Source organism: Salvia miltiorrhiza, chromosome 2 (genome assembly GCF_028751815.1).
Source record: "Salvia miltiorrhiza cultivar Shanhuang (shh) chromosome 2, IMPLAD_Smil_shh, whole genome shotgun sequence".
In the NCBI taxonomy this organism is placed as follows: Eukaryota; Viridiplantae; Streptophyta; class Magnoliopsida; order Lamiales; family Lamiaceae; genus Salvia; species Salvia miltiorrhiza.
Window position 1 is genome coordinate 8,465,806 of NC_080388.1, and position 15,268 is coordinate 8,481,073.

Genomic DNA, 15,268 nt, shown 5'->3' on the forward strand with positions numbered 1-15,268 from the left:
AAGTAGAGAAAGAGAAGGAGGAATGCCACCTTCTTGACCCTGTGTACGAATGAAGGATGAAGAAAGAGTCAAGCTCAAGATGGAAAACAAGAGCGCTTGCTGGGAGGCAACCCAGCGTTGTTATTCGGTATGGTCTTTACCGAAGTTTCTTTTCTTTAAGTTTATTTTGTTTAGTTTCGATGCACTAACCTTGCTAGAAGTCGGGCTGAGAAAGTTTCAGTTGGAGGCCCAGTGGAGAATCCGAGCCCACTTTGCGTTGCAAAGTGTGTAGGTGGAGGATTGGGGATTTGAATTTTCTGGCTGAGAGCTTACAAAGGAAGCTGATGTAGGAGTGTCAGCAGCAGGCGACGATTTGGTAGGAACCCTTCGGTTTCCGCAACAAAATTTGAAATTCAAAATTTGCCATGATTTCTTTCCTTAGAAACCAAAATACTGTCATAACCGTCATTCTTACCTTCTTTAAACCCCTCAACCCACGATTCTCACCCACAAACCCTAACCTTCAAAACCGCTACACCACGATCTCCACTCTCTCCAAACCCTAAATTTCCATAACTGCCGATCATCTATTAAAGCAAACCTTGTTCCCCTATTTCCCCACAAATCCAAACTTCCCCACAAAAAAAAAATAGATCTTTAGTCTCTGCAAATCACCATGGCAAAAACTAAATGAGGAACGGCGTCCGGAAGCACTCAACCACCGAAAGGAAGGAACACCAAACCACCGCCTCCGAAGAGAACTACGAGGCGAACCACCTTTGAAGAGACCTCCACCAAGGTCACTGAAGACCCCTTGTTGACCATTCAGCCCGAGGACAGAGGACGGGCTGACGTTTTACGGCAGAAGGAGCAGGAGACCGCAAGAGCAGCCGTTGAGTTAAAACAACCGGAGGAGCCGGAAGAAGAGGAGCCTGAGTCTACTCCCCCTGTGAAGAAGTCGAAGAAAGCCCCAACGGGCAAGGCAACGAAGGCAACTCCAGCACGGTCCGTTGCAGCGCCACCACCACCAGTTCAAGCTCAACCACCATCGCAAATTCCTGAAACTTCCATGCAACAAGGGAAAACCGCCTCCGAAGATACAGAGGAAAAATGAGAGGAAGAAGAAAAAGCGGAAGAGGAAGAAGCTGGAGAGGAGGCTGAAGCCATTCCAGAGGAGGAAATAGAGATTCCGACACCACAAAGCAAGAGGCCGGGAGTTAAGAGGAAACTTGATGTTACGAAGCCTCCACTGCCCGTCAAAACCAAACCAGCACCGGCAGGCAGTAAGACTAAAATCAAGGGCGAACAGAGCAGGAAGAAGAAGAAGCCTATTGCAGCCGAGAAAGGAAAGGCCAAGGAGGTGGAGATACCAATGGAGGCACAATCGGAGAAGACTGAGACTGTGGAGAGCTCTAACTCCGAAGATGTTGTTGCCCCTGCTAAGCCGGTGACAAGCACAATCATCTCGAAGCCGAAGGTTGTGAAGTGCAAAGGCTTGGTGCGTCCTAGCACCACAGAGGTGGTCATACCAAAAGATAGTTAAAGATATGCTAGTCTGCTGAACTGAGAAATAACTCCATGGTATTTTCTTATTACTGAGGTGTTGGATGATTTTGGGATAAGAGAACGCGTAGAAGGTTATTTTAAGAATATTGGTTGGGAGAAGGTGTTAGGTTGGAGTGTGTTGGCGTTTAAGCAAATGTTAGAGGAGTTTATGAGCACGATGGAGTTCAAACCGAAGGGGAACTACACAGTCGAAACCCCAGGTACCCTGTGTTTTCAGCTGCGGGGAAGGATGTTCCCACTTTCCATTAATGATTTGAACATCCACCTAGTGGTGATTGAGGATAAGGATGTGTTTGATGATGAGTACAAGCAGGCTGAGACCATAGCGCCACCCGAGTGGCGAAGTCAAATTGACCATTACTGGTCTCAAATTTCGACATGAGCCAAGTATGTGAAAAACAGCAGCAAGTCCAACGAAATCCGCAACCCTGCCCTATAGATATGCCATCGTTGGTTGGCCTACAACATCTACGGCCGACTCGAGGGCTCTAATGTGGTCACGCAGCTAGAGCTTTTCCTGCTCTGGTGCATGGTGGAGAAGAAGAGGGTGAATTTCGGGTTCACCGCGACAATGCAATTTCAGTATGGGGTAACCCATACCAACAAATACCTCTCTATGTCCACTGGTGACCATTCTGGCGAACAAACTCACAGATTTCAATGCTGAAGCCCCAGATGAAGCAGCTGTAGCGGAGACCCGCTTCCTTGACATTGGACGCCTCGTGCGTTGGAGAATCATCGAAGCAGATGAAAGAGGTGGCCACCGCCTAGTCTACCCGGAGGGCAGTTCAGTTAGGCCAGAACAAAAAGCAGTGAAGGAGCACGGAGCATCTCGTTTGGTCAGTAGCGAGATCGCCGCGTTGATGGTCGAGCTGAAGGAGATCATGGATGAGCTGTTGATGTTGGGTGGAGAAGTAGCAACTTTGAGGGACACCGTAGAAACAGGATTCAAGGCGATGGAGGCTGGTTTTAAGTCAATCAAGGAGAAGCTAGATGCGGAGGGCGAGCCCTCCGACCAAAATGACTAGGTTCTTTCCCCCTGAACTTTTTAGATTAGGTTTTGGTTTCTTCTTTTGTTTTCTTTTATGTTTTAGTGTCTTGTGAGTCTGTGTTTGGGTCGAGTCTTACTTGCACTGGTTGATGGTGATGAAAGTACGATGCTGATTTTGGGTATGTGGTATGAATTGGTGGAAAAGTGTGGTATACATGATAGTAGCAGTGAGCTTACAGAGCGAAACCCACCAGTAAGATCCTAGCCAAATAATAATAAAAAAATTGCATATTTTCTGGTGAGGCTGTGCTGTGCTAGGGATTCTCAATTTTGTTTGTAAACTTCTACTGCTAGTAGTGACTCGCATGATTAGGGCAAATCTCTTTGATTAGGGCCCCATAATTATTATTTGATGCTCAACGTGATGAACACCCTTGCTAAGCCAATTTGAGCCAAACATTTCTTTCTTGAGCCTTTGAATGATCTACTTTTGTTGAGAAGAAAGAATTGTTATGTGCATAAAATGATAAGCAGGGAATTTTGAAGGAAAAGAAAATCTGGGCACAAAAAATTGATGATAAGAATTTTGCCAAAAATCAAAGAAAAAGAAATTGGTCCCTACTGAAAGCAGGGGAATTAAATGTTGGTTGTGGTCTTACTGAGTAAAAATTGCTGGGTTTGGGTAATACTGATTTAACCTACTCGAACTATACATATCTCACCTCTGCTCCGTATACCCCATTACAACCAAATTTAAGTCCCTTTGATGAGTCGTGCTAGTCTGATTTACTTGTAGTTTACAATCAAACTCATAGAAGAACTAGTACAGCATGTCACGAGTGTATACACTGAGCTATATACTTGACTGAGAGAGAAGCTACTATCATACTTTATGCATATTCATTACTCTCTGGTTTGTGGTTTTGACTAAGCTGAATGATGCATGTTAGTATGATCTTAACCAGATATTTGTGCAAGTTTCGTGTCTTGAAGTTTTTGTTTCTTTTCTTTCATCTCTCTTCGTCCGTGTCCTCTGTGAATCCACCTGCATACTTGAGGGCAAGTATGGTTTAAGTGTGTAGGAGTGATGCGTCTTCAACTTTTGGGTCATTTGGCCCTATTTTTCTCCTTTGTTTGTGTCAGTTCAGGTCTTTTCGGGAGGAAACCAGGTCGTAATGGAGAAGCAGTCCAGTTGAGCAGAAACAGAGGAAATGTGGTCGGAATGGGCATTACCAGCCCAGATTGCAATGTCATGTTTACCAGCATGGAGCCTAGGCGCAGTACCTTTCAAGTTTAACTTGGGGTATGGGAACCCGAAGCAACCCACCTGGTATGGATCAAACCGAAAGAAGCAATCTGTCTGACCACTACCAGCAGAAGAAGCCAGTCGTTGCCAGATTGTGCAGTGAATTCTAAGGACGAGAAGGATGAGCGTGGAAATAAGAAAGAAGGAGGTAGAAGGATCCAGAAGGCGGAGGAGTTGACCTAATCTACTACGGAAGGAAAGAATCAGCCGAATCTCCAATCAAATCATTCAAGATGAAGCCAAAAAAGGAAAGAAGATCGTGCTGAAGATTTGAAAATATGCGCAGCTAGGGTTAGCCCTCCACCAGATGGCAGTATATAAGGAGTAGCAGTCGCAGCTTTTAGAGCTCTTAGCCCATTGAACTTTTGCTTAGTTTAGTACTTTTGAATCGTGCCGATTGTGGCATCAAAACAATTTATATTTCCAGCACTTTATTGCTTTCATTTAAATTCACTCAAGGAACAAGATTAAGGCTCGTGGCCTTAGGTACTTTTTCATTAATCCAAGTATTTCCCTTTTGTTATATGTTTTGTTTATTTTATTTTGCATTCATGTTCACTACAATGTGTGAGTAGTCCCCTTGGTGAGGTTTAAGGGGTGAAAATAATTGTTGTCAATATGTAAATATTCGTGAGGCATTTATTCTTTCGGTTGAGTCCCATAGTTCCAGACGGATCTGTGCCAAACCATGGACAGTAGGGGCCTAACGGGTGATCTCTGTTCGATAAAAAGTTGTCCATGTTAAGCAAAGGTCAAGGCATACTAGGGCGTGACAACTGGTATACCCGCGACCAAGTAGCTGAGCAGCGTCAACAAAAGGCGCTGTAGATCCGGAAGGTGAGGAAAGGATTGACGGGATACACTGTCCTTCCTCAGTCTTTGGCTTCTCTAGAAAATACCCATCAACTGTGACGAGGCATAAAGCCATGGTTATCAAACGAGGAAGGTAACTACTGCGCCGTAGCATGTCTATGACTAGTCGGCTGACAAGCCGAAAATGGTTGTGTCCAGGAGACATGTGTTACTCAAAGTGCAGAGTTGGGGACCTCGGGAGAGAAGGTTGGTGAGGGTCATACTTGGTGAGTAACGGGTATGCTACTATCTAAGGAAGAGTGAAGTCTGCCTTGTGACCGGGGATTGTGTGACCTTCGGACCAAGTGATCGCAATGGACTCGACCATCCTAAGTGTGAAGTATAGCCTCTTGAAACGCCCCAATATCTTTGGGCCACGCCTTGAGTCTATACGGATCATGGACGGATCATCAGTATGCCTATGACCGAAATAAATATTGACAACAGTTATGACCTAACCGTAAACCTTACCCCTTTGTTATTATTGATCTTTGTTTAATTTCTTGTGCAGAGTATACAGATTGAGACCTGTGACACCTCAGTTTGTCGTTTGAGAACAAAGTGGTTCCTCACTCCCTGTGGGATTCGATCCTATACTTGCTACTAAGACTTATTTCTAGTTACGAGAAGTAGGAGCGTGTACTGTCCGTCTAGGGCATACACAAGTATTTTGATCGTATCGTACGACGGGTGCATGTCAAGTCTCTATCCCGTTTTGCCTAGCATGGCTAGATTGAGCAGCTGGAGACTTCGGAAGCCCAAACCACCCAGTTTTTTATCGATGCAAAGCCGTTCCCATTTCATCCACTTGATGCCCTTGCCGACGCCTCCATTGTTACCCCACCAAAAGGAGTTCAATATCCTCTCCAGTTCGTCAGTTAAGCCTGTTGGAAGTAAGAAAATCCTTATGCAAAAGGATGGAATGGCTTGAGCAACTCCTTTAATTAAAATCTCTTTACCAGCCTTGGACAACTTCTTTCCGTTCCACCCCTGAATACGACCCCACAACCTATCTCTGAGATACTGATAAATCTCCTTCTTTTTCCGCCTCACAAGAGAGGGAAGGCCCAAGTACCTGCCCGTGTTCAACGGCGAGAAAATACCCAAGGAAGTGGAGATCGTTGCCCGAACATCCACATTTGAACTGAAGAAAACTCCAGATTTCTGGAGATTTATAGCTTGCCCAGAGGCTGACTCATAAACCACAAGAACTCTCTTAAGAGCAGAACACTCATCTAGGGAGGCCCGACAAAATAACATACAATCGTCGGTGAATAAAAGGTGGGAGATAGCCGGGCCCCCTTGGCCAAGTTGGAGCCCATGAAGAGTACCTCTGGCAGTTTCATGTCGGACCATGGCTGAGAGACCCTCAGCACAAAGAATGAAGAGGTAGGGGGAGAGATGTGACACCCAAATCCAATTTAAATTTTAAATGAAAACGCACGTAGAAAATCATGACTATAAATAAATATTTAACGAGAAAATCATGAAAGAAATCTCTATTCAAAATAATTCACTCAAAATAACATCTTTAAGGATTTTAAACTAAATTTAAAATATTTGATTTGCCATTCGACCTTCCACGCGCCTCCGGCCTTTAAAACCTGAAAATGTTAAATGTGGGATGAGCATACAGAGTACACTCAGTGTGGGAACATGCAATAATTGTCCACGTTAATAAAATGGTAACACATATGATCATAACATTTCATAACATTTGCTCGCACGGTGGCATACCAAGGACCTTTCCGTCCTGGACCCATTCAATGGGCCCCTGGCGATAATTAAATGGTTGCAACCTTAACTTTTACATTTACATCGCATTGTGGCATACCAAGGATCTTTCCATCCTGGACCCATTCAACGGGCCCCTAGCGATATCCTCAAAATATACATCATAACACATATGGTAAACACATAATATTAAAATTAAAATGGATAATAATTAACCACGACATGTATTTAAATAAATCTCACACCTGAAACTTGAGCTTTGAAAATTAACTTGAATAATTCAAATCAAAATCAACGTCTTAGTCGCGCCACACCTAGTTACAATTAATTTAAACAATAATTAATAAAAGAATACAAAAACTTAATTATTATAAAATATATATACATACTTGTATGTGTGTGCGTGTGATCTATATTTATATGAGTGAATAAATCTTGAATTACTAACCTCTGTAAGTAATCGATTTATTTGTCTGCCGATTTTCATGGTTGTGTGAATTAGCCTCCATTCTATTTATATCATTAGTTATAGGTTTGATTAGTCATCTACTAGATTTATTTTATAGATTTATAGGTATGGTTATGCAACTTTAGAAATCCTACACGTATACAAACATATACACTAGTTTAATATTTTAAATTCTTTATTTAATCATTTTAAAAAGGGATAACCATACACATATATTTCGTATATATATATATAGAGTAAAATTTTGAAGTAGCCAAAATGAAGCATAAAACACAATTTATGGCCACATTGAAAAAACACAAATTTTGGTCATTTTTATAGCTTTGGGACGTTTTTGCCCTTAATTGGGCGGACTGGGTAGGGTCAGGAGCGCGGGTCGCGTGCCGGGTAGGATCAGGCACGCGGGTCGGGTTAGGCACTATATGTGCCATAAGTGCCAACGAAATTTTTTTTTTACTCCCCCTGCCCTGTCTACCCCCCAGACCCCCGACCCCACCCACCCCACCCACCCCCAAGCCAAAAAAATTTACTTTATTATTTTATTTTATGGCACTTATGGCACTAATAGTGCCATAAGTGCCAACGAAATTTTTTTTTACTCCCCCTGCCCTGTCTACCCCCCAGACCCCCGACCCCAGGGGAAGTGTTTAAAAAGTTCCTTTTGGCTTGGGGGTGGGGGGGTAGGGTCGGGGGTCAGGGGGTAGGCAGGGCAGTGGGAGTAAAAAAAAAATTATTGGCTTGGGGTGGGTGGGTGGGGTTAGTGGTCTGGGGGGTAGACAAGGCAGGGGAAGTAAAAAAAAAAAATTTGCTTGGGGGTGGGTGGGGTCCGGGGGTCTGGGGGGTAGACAAGGCAGGGGAAGTAAAAAAAAAATTTGGCTTGGGGGTGGGTGGTGGGGGGGTGGGTGGGTGGGTGGGTGGGTGGGGGGTGGGTGGGGTCGGGGGTCTGAGGGGGTAGACAAGGCGGGGAAGTAAAAAAAAAAATTTTTTTTGGCTTGGGGGTGGGTGGGTGGGGGGGTGGGTGGGGTCGGGGGTCTGGGGTCTGGGGGTAGACAATGCAGGGGAAGTAAAAAAAAAAAAATTTTTTTTGGCTTGGGGGTGGGTGGTGGGGGGGGTGGGTGGGGTCGGGGGTCTGGGGGTAGACAAGGCAGGGGAAGTAAAAAAAAAAATTTTTTTTGGCTTGGGGGTGGGTGGTGGGGGGGTGGGTGGGGTCGGGGGTCTGGGGGGTAGACAAGCAGGGGAAGTAAATTTTTTTTTTTTTGGCTTGGGGGGGTGGGTGGGTGGGGGGGTGGGTGGGGTCGGGGGTCTGGGGGTAGACAAGGCATGGGTTAATCCCTAAATCTGGATCCGGGTCAAATGAAGTTGTTGGATCTATTGGGTTAAAGGGTAAATTAGGTAGAGCACATAAAAGATGGCCAAATATTGATATTTTAAATTTTGTGGACAAAATTTAAGATTCAATCACCAATAGGGCCATCCGGCCCTATTGTTTATATATATATATATATATGTGTATAAAAAAATTTATATACTTCTTATATGTATATATAGGCACTATACGTGTGTATATATATATACAATTATTCAATTCTTTAAGAAATTCAAGCTTCAATTATTTATTTATAAATATATAATTATATTTGTGAAAATAAATTTTATTTTAAAGCATAATTATAATATCAAAGTTATTATTATACTTTTTTTAGGGGCGCGACTAGACTAACAAAAATTAAATAAATAAAATAATTTCAAGCACTTTATGAATTAAAAGTTCAATAATTTTCAAATAAAATTTGTAAAGAAAATAAATGGTTTTGGGCTGTGACAAGAGCGGATCTCCTTGGCGAAGCCCTCTCCCCGGGACTAGGGTTGAGCATAAACCGAACCGGACCGAAAAAACCGACCGAACTGATCATTTTTGGTTCGGTTTGGTTTTAGAATTTCTGGTTCGGTTTTCATACTTAAAAACCGATCATGATCGGTTCGGTTTTCGGTTTTGAGATTTTGGTTCGGTTATGAACCGAACCGAATCGATCATGATATATATATTATTTATTTTATATTTTATATTGCAAGTGGTAAAAGTAAACCCTAGTCTCAATTTCTCATCCCCATTTTAAAACTGCTGCGCGGCGCCTCCCTTATCCATTTCGAAACCCTAGTCTCCTCCCTCTCTCCCAGCCGCGTGTCACAGCCCGCCCTAACTATGGATAGTTAGGCCGAGTGATCCACGACTAGGGATGGGGTTAAAGAAGAAGGGGAAGAAAAGGGGTGTCATTTATAGCCGTAAAACTTACTCATCTTAATAAAACTCGTCATTTTTATTCATTAATACTCAATTGAAAACAGTCTATGAAAGACAGCATAAAACTTAATTAATATCATTAATCAAGTTATACATCGTATGAAACCATTCTCTTAAGACTCAAAGTATGACATAACATACTATAACATCAACAACATCTTGCAGCGGAAAGTAGCTAGACATATGTATGAAGACATATTCTAGACAGGTTAACTATTTATTAACAACCCTGGAGACTCCGCTCATTGCAGCACCATCATCACATCAGCTCAACCTGCACATTTAGAAAACATATGCAGGGCTGAGTACAAAAGCACTCAGTGGGCACGTATGCCTAGGTATAAAAATACATGCTTCAAAATTGTAAATTGTCATGCCATCATAAACAGTACAGCAAGGGAGTTTTTCGCTAAAAAGGCCCAAGCTTACTAAGTTCATTTGTGATTCTTAAAGTTCGTCTGATCAGACTAAGTTCTTTTGTAATCTATCATATCTGAAACTGTGTGCCGGAGAGGTGGCCACCTCTCACGGTCACTTGACCGGCCAACCCGCTAGATGACTCACGGTCACTGGTGTACACTAGTCCTGGCAGGATAGCTATCAACTGCTCAGGACCCGAATTCGATTGCATCATTGGCAAAGCCAAAGCAGATAGATATCATACTAAAATTGAAACATTTTATGGCAAGACAATAGTTGAAATAACTTTAACTCAAAGATTTTGTCATGAAATAACTTGCTTGAATGTAACATTTAAACTCATTTGATATATATGAAACTGAAATTAACAGTTAGATCATCTCATGCATTCATTCGTATAAGAGGCCTACGACACGCAGGGGATCTCTATATACGTATAGTAAAAGTAATGCCCACCTCGTTGTGTCTCTGTATCAATGAGTAACGTCACTCTCTCCCTCAAGTCGTTACTTCCCAAAAGGACCTTCATCGTTATGAAGAATTGGTGAGAAGTTATAAAAGAAACCTCGATTAATAATCTAATTTCTTTTATGAAACATTAGTATCTCTAATGTTCATCTCTCTTGATTGTTAATCAATATAACAATTATTATCTCTCGTCATTACTCATTAATTATAACATCCTTATGTTATAATTAGCAGCGCTTCAATTAAAAGAAATATTTAACACATCGAAAAGTCCACTTTCTTAGCAGATCTATTCGCTCTCATCTCGTCTAATTAACCAATTAGAAAGTTAAACTTTCCATTAGGCATGTATTTGAGTCACGGGTCAACAAGAATCGACTATGCTCAAATTCTAATTTCACTAAAAATTTCGACATGACCTATTCATATATAATGTCAGCCACGAGATTTCAACGCGTGAATCTCACTACGTGAACTCGTCTCTCGACTCAAAACTTAACATCTTGACATCTTTTCAACGCAAACCAAACAATTCAAAATCATCAAAACTCTTTATCAGTAAACTATCATTTATACTCGACACCAATTGTTCGAGTGTCAGATACCAACATTTATGCGCGTTAATCATAACTCTCACAACTCACACCATTTAGTCATATCGTATCATCCATCAAAACAAATATAATCAAGTTGTTTTCTAGAAAGTTTTGCTGTTTTTGTGTCATCTTTAAAAATTCATAACAACCAACTCAATCATCATAAACTCTCATACCAATTGATCTCAAAAACTTCATGAAGTGTAGTTCACTCTAAAAATGGTAGTTAACCAAAAAGGTTAAAGATTTTTGGAGAGATTGCTCTTTTAGTGCAGGCTGTCAAAGATTGACAGTTTCTGCCAATTTTGTTTAGGCCATTAGAAACCAAGGCAAACCTTAATAAAATTCCATCAAATTTAATCATCCAAAACTAAAGGTATCCTTGAAGATTTGGTTAAAATTTCACAAGAGAAAACGTTCATATGATCTGCCAAATAAACAATGAAACTCATACACTTTTACTGTTGGACAAATATGACAGCAGAACAGGGCATTTTTGAAATAATAAACTGCTCTGTTTCAGAGGTCATAAAAATCGAAATCTTATGTTTTTAGAAAAGTATTGAAGTCCAGTTTCGTTTAAAAAAAACGGTGATGCAAAATCCTTCATGGATTAATAGATATAAACGTTTTTGTGAAGTCTACCAACAGTTGACAGATTCTGTCAAGGATTTTTTCAAAATATCTTTAAAATACCAAACATCATCCAAAAGACATGAAATTTTGCAGCGACGAAATACACATATCATAGATAAACATACTAAAATTTCAGAGCCATCAAGCAATGAAAACTCATCGAAACATAAGCTTGAAACTGCTGTAAAATTTTTACAGAATTCCAGTTTTAATTTCGTTCAACAATTATCATCCATAAATTGTAAATCAATTAGCATGCTCATGTGATATCGTAGAACACATATACGCAATAATATTCATTATGCAACGTCCCAAACTTCACGAATTTAAATAATCATACTCTAAAAACTTATACTAGTTTCGTGCTTGGAAAAATACGAATTTAATATATATCGATTCTAGCATACCCTTAAGCACAAATATCAAGTCAAAACGATCAAACAAAAATCGAAAGACAAGCTAATATGTGAAAAACGGGGCTGCCCTGATGGGTTTCATAGCTACGGTTCGTTCCGTTCTTACTCCCTTCATTAAACATGCTCAACATTTACCCAAGAACAACATACTAAAATTTCACGACGATCCGACGTCGTTTCAAAATAAAGTCGAGAATCGACGTTTTTCGACATCGACGAAAATCGAAAATAAAACCATCAAAACGTAGGTAAAGATCTTACCTACTTAGATACGTGATCGAAAAGATGATCGGCGCTCGTCTCGGTGCTCAAATCGGAGGTCAAAAGCTCCGTCCAAGCTTAAATGGAAAATGGCGTGTGTAGTGTGTGTTTTAGGTGTTGTGTGTGTGAATATGTGAGTTGTGTGTGTGGTGTGGGCTGATATAGCGTGAGTTAGTGAGGGGAAAGGGGTTTTGGGAGGTTTGGGGGTGGTTAGGGGTAGGGTAGGTTAGATATTTAGTCGTTAAATATCTCGTTTCGTCTCGTCTCGTCTCGTCTTAACGACTAACTACCCATACTCTTCGTTACTCGCCCTCTCAACTCCTACTCACTTTCATTACACTCGTAATTCTATATAAATATAGAAAACGCATGCCCGTTCTTGAAATTCTGATAAACGAGCTCGGTTCGTTTATCGAGAAATCCCGATTTACTATTCACTCGTCGTCCAAAAATAAAAACTTTCATTATTGGACTTGTATCGAAAAACTAAGAATATTTCTCGACGACGTGCACGTAAGATTTTGAAAGTCGACAAAAAGACGAAATAGCAGTATTTTACTATTCATCATCAAAAAGTCAAAATTTTCAAAAACGTCTTAACGGACTCAGATCTCACTTCCGAGTTCACCGTTCTCATTCAAATAATTATCTCGAATTATTCAAATACTCAAACTCAATTACGGATATAAAATCACACATCATCCTCACATCATCAAAAGAACATCTCAACATCTTAAAAAAAATAACAAGAAAACTTCATATAACTCCTCATCTATTTACAAAGTAAATCAAACAAGGGATCTAAACCCTAATTACTCAAACTCAAGCAATTAAACACGTCATCAAAAGCCCGGGTATTACACCGCGCCTCCATTCTCCACACTGCCCAGCCGGCAGCCGGCGCCTCTCTAACCGGCGACCACCCCCACCGCCTCCATTCTCTGCACCTCCATTCCGATTTCCGCCGTTTCTCCTCTAGGACGAGCAGACCAGGATGGCAGCACGAGCAGACCCGCCGGCCGCCCCCCGCTTCTGACGTCTCCAGCATGAGCCAGACGCCGTCCATACCAGCTTCTCCTCCGCCGGACCGCCGCTGAAGCCTGACGCGGACCTCCCCCCGCCACCTTTCTCCCCTCCTTCGAAAGGTAAACCAATTTCTTATGCTTTGGTTGGTCTATTTTAGTGACTTCTTTAGTGAATTTGAGCAATTTTGTATATTTTTTTTTGAATATTACATGCTGTTTTTTACAGAATTATGCAGATTTGCTGTTTTTTTGAAAGAAAAAAAAATTCGTTCGGTTCGAAAACTGACCGAAACCGATCGATTTTGGCCGGTTCGGTTGTGGTCGGTTTTCAGGCCTCAGGCGGTTCGGTTCGGTCCGTCTACAACCAAGGTCGGTTCGGTTTTGGTTTTCCCAAATTGGTTCGGTTCGGTTCGGTTTTGAACCGATGCTCAGCCCTACCCGGGATAATAGGACCAACAGCCATGCCATTAACAAGCACGTTGTAAGAGATCGTTCGAACACATAAATTCATCCAAGATCTCCATTTAGCACTAAAATCGAGCCAGTTAAGGATAGCATCAAGATAATTCCAGTCAACCCGATCATATGCTTTACTGATATCAATTTTGAGTGCAAAGAGGCCATGTTTACCTCTAGTTTTCTTCTTCATGGATTGTATGGCTTCAAAGGCAATCAAAATGTTGTCTTGAATCAACCTCCCCTCCACGAACACGGACTGTGCACGGTCGATAAGATTGGGCAGAACCTTCTTCAACCTATTGCATAAAACCTTGGAGAGGATCTTGTAAATAACATTGCAAAGAGCAATCGGCCTGGGATGAGCGAAACCATGGTGTGGTTGAGGCCCGGAGGAAAATTCTCGTTGTCAAGCAAAGAGCAGCAGCTTTTGAAGACATCAGCGCCAATCACTTCCCAAAAGGTTTGATAGAATTTGGGGTTAAAACCGTCTGACCCCGGCGACTTATCCGGGTGCATCTGAAAAGTAGCAACTTTAAACTCCTCCAAGAGGAACGGTTTGGTGAGTTCCTCGTTCATGGCGTCATTGATACCTGGGTTAAGATGATCAAGCACACGATGAAAATCGGTGACATGATTAGACTTGTCAAAAAGACTTTCAAAATAATTTCGGGCCACAATTCTGATATCCTCCACGCTTTCGGTCTAAGTTCTATCATCCCGTTGGGGCCGTACAATGGTATTCTTCTTTTGCCTAGCCGAGGCCATGGAATGGAAGAATTTTGTATTACAGTCCCCCTCCTGCAACCAGTGTTGTTTAGCACGCTGACGCCAATGGGTTTCCTCCTGCAAAAGTAAGGACGCAAGATCTCTCCTGGCCTTCTTGAACTTGTTGATAGAGTAAGAATCAGTCCTCCCTTGAAGGCCCGAGATCTGATTCTGGAGTCTTGTCTTGGCCAGCCTATCATTCCGATGTAAGTGTGTTGCCCAAATAGATATGGACTCCGAAACAGCGGTGAGTCTTTCCATAACATTGATCCCATGGAGGTTTGTCCAACAATCACGGACAATATTGGGAAAGTCCGGTTGAAGGCACCACTTGTTCTCGAAGCGAAATTTTTGTTTGATTAAGGACGGGGGTACACCATTACACTTCAAGAGAATCGGGACATGATCGAAAATAGAGACCGTGAGGGGAGTAAGATGATAGCCGGTGAGGGAAATGTCTGAGAGCCCGTACTCCAGGACCGCATATCTAAACTCAGATAAGAGCCAGTTGGGATGATCCACGTGGCCACGATTTTCTCCAGGATCGAGGAGGTCGTTGAAGTCTCCCACTACAACCCAGGGGAGAGAGTTGAGCGCTGCTAGGCGAAGTAAAAGGTTCCACGATTCGCGACGTCGACCTCTGTCCGAAAATCCATAATACCCCGTAAGCCGCCAATCACCATTAACATCATAGATATGCATGTCAATGTGATTTTGAGAGTAGCCGATGAGTTTGCAGCTAGCCGAAGATCTCCAGATCATACATATGCCTCTACTCCTACCAACACAATCCATGCTAAAGCACCCTTCAAATTAAGTCTAACTTTGATCTCTTCAATACGTTGTTTATGAGTAATTGTTTCGCATAAGGGTGTGTTTACTTTGATAGAAAAAAGGTTGGAAAATTTATTCGGGCAGCCCCTTTTCACTCATTTTCTCACAAATGTTGGATAATATTATCCTATTGAGAGGGTGTGAAAATATTTTCCAACATTTCAATTTTTTTAACTTTCCAATTTTACC

The 15,268-nt window shown here is 41.9% G+C and overlaps 2 protein-coding genes across 2 annotated transcripts; one reads left to right on the top strand and one right to left on the bottom strand.

Annotated features, from left to right (window-relative positions):
• The first annotated feature begins 49 nt into the window (after positions 1-49).
• LOC131007952 (uncharacterized) lies at positions 50-1,093 on the top strand. The gene is made up of 2 exons (XM_057934862.1): positions 50-127; positions 809-1,093. Exons 1-2 carry the CDS (start codon positions 50-52, stop codon positions 1,091-1,093), a joined length of 363 nt encoding a protein of 120 aa, XP_057790845.1.
• Positions 1,094-5,399: 4,306 nt separating this feature from the next.
• Positions 5,400-15,040, bottom strand: LOC131007953 (uncharacterized). The gene is made up of 5 exons (XM_057934863.1): positions 14,269-15,040; positions 13,974-14,070; positions 13,460-13,776; positions 5,654-5,884; positions 5,400-5,578 (listed from the first exon to the last, which is right to left on the bottom strand). Exons 1-5 carry the CDS (start codon positions 15,038-15,040, stop codon positions 5,400-5,402), a joined length of 1,596 nt encoding a protein of 531 aa, XP_057790846.1.
• Positions 15,041-15,268: the final 228 nt, after the last annotated feature.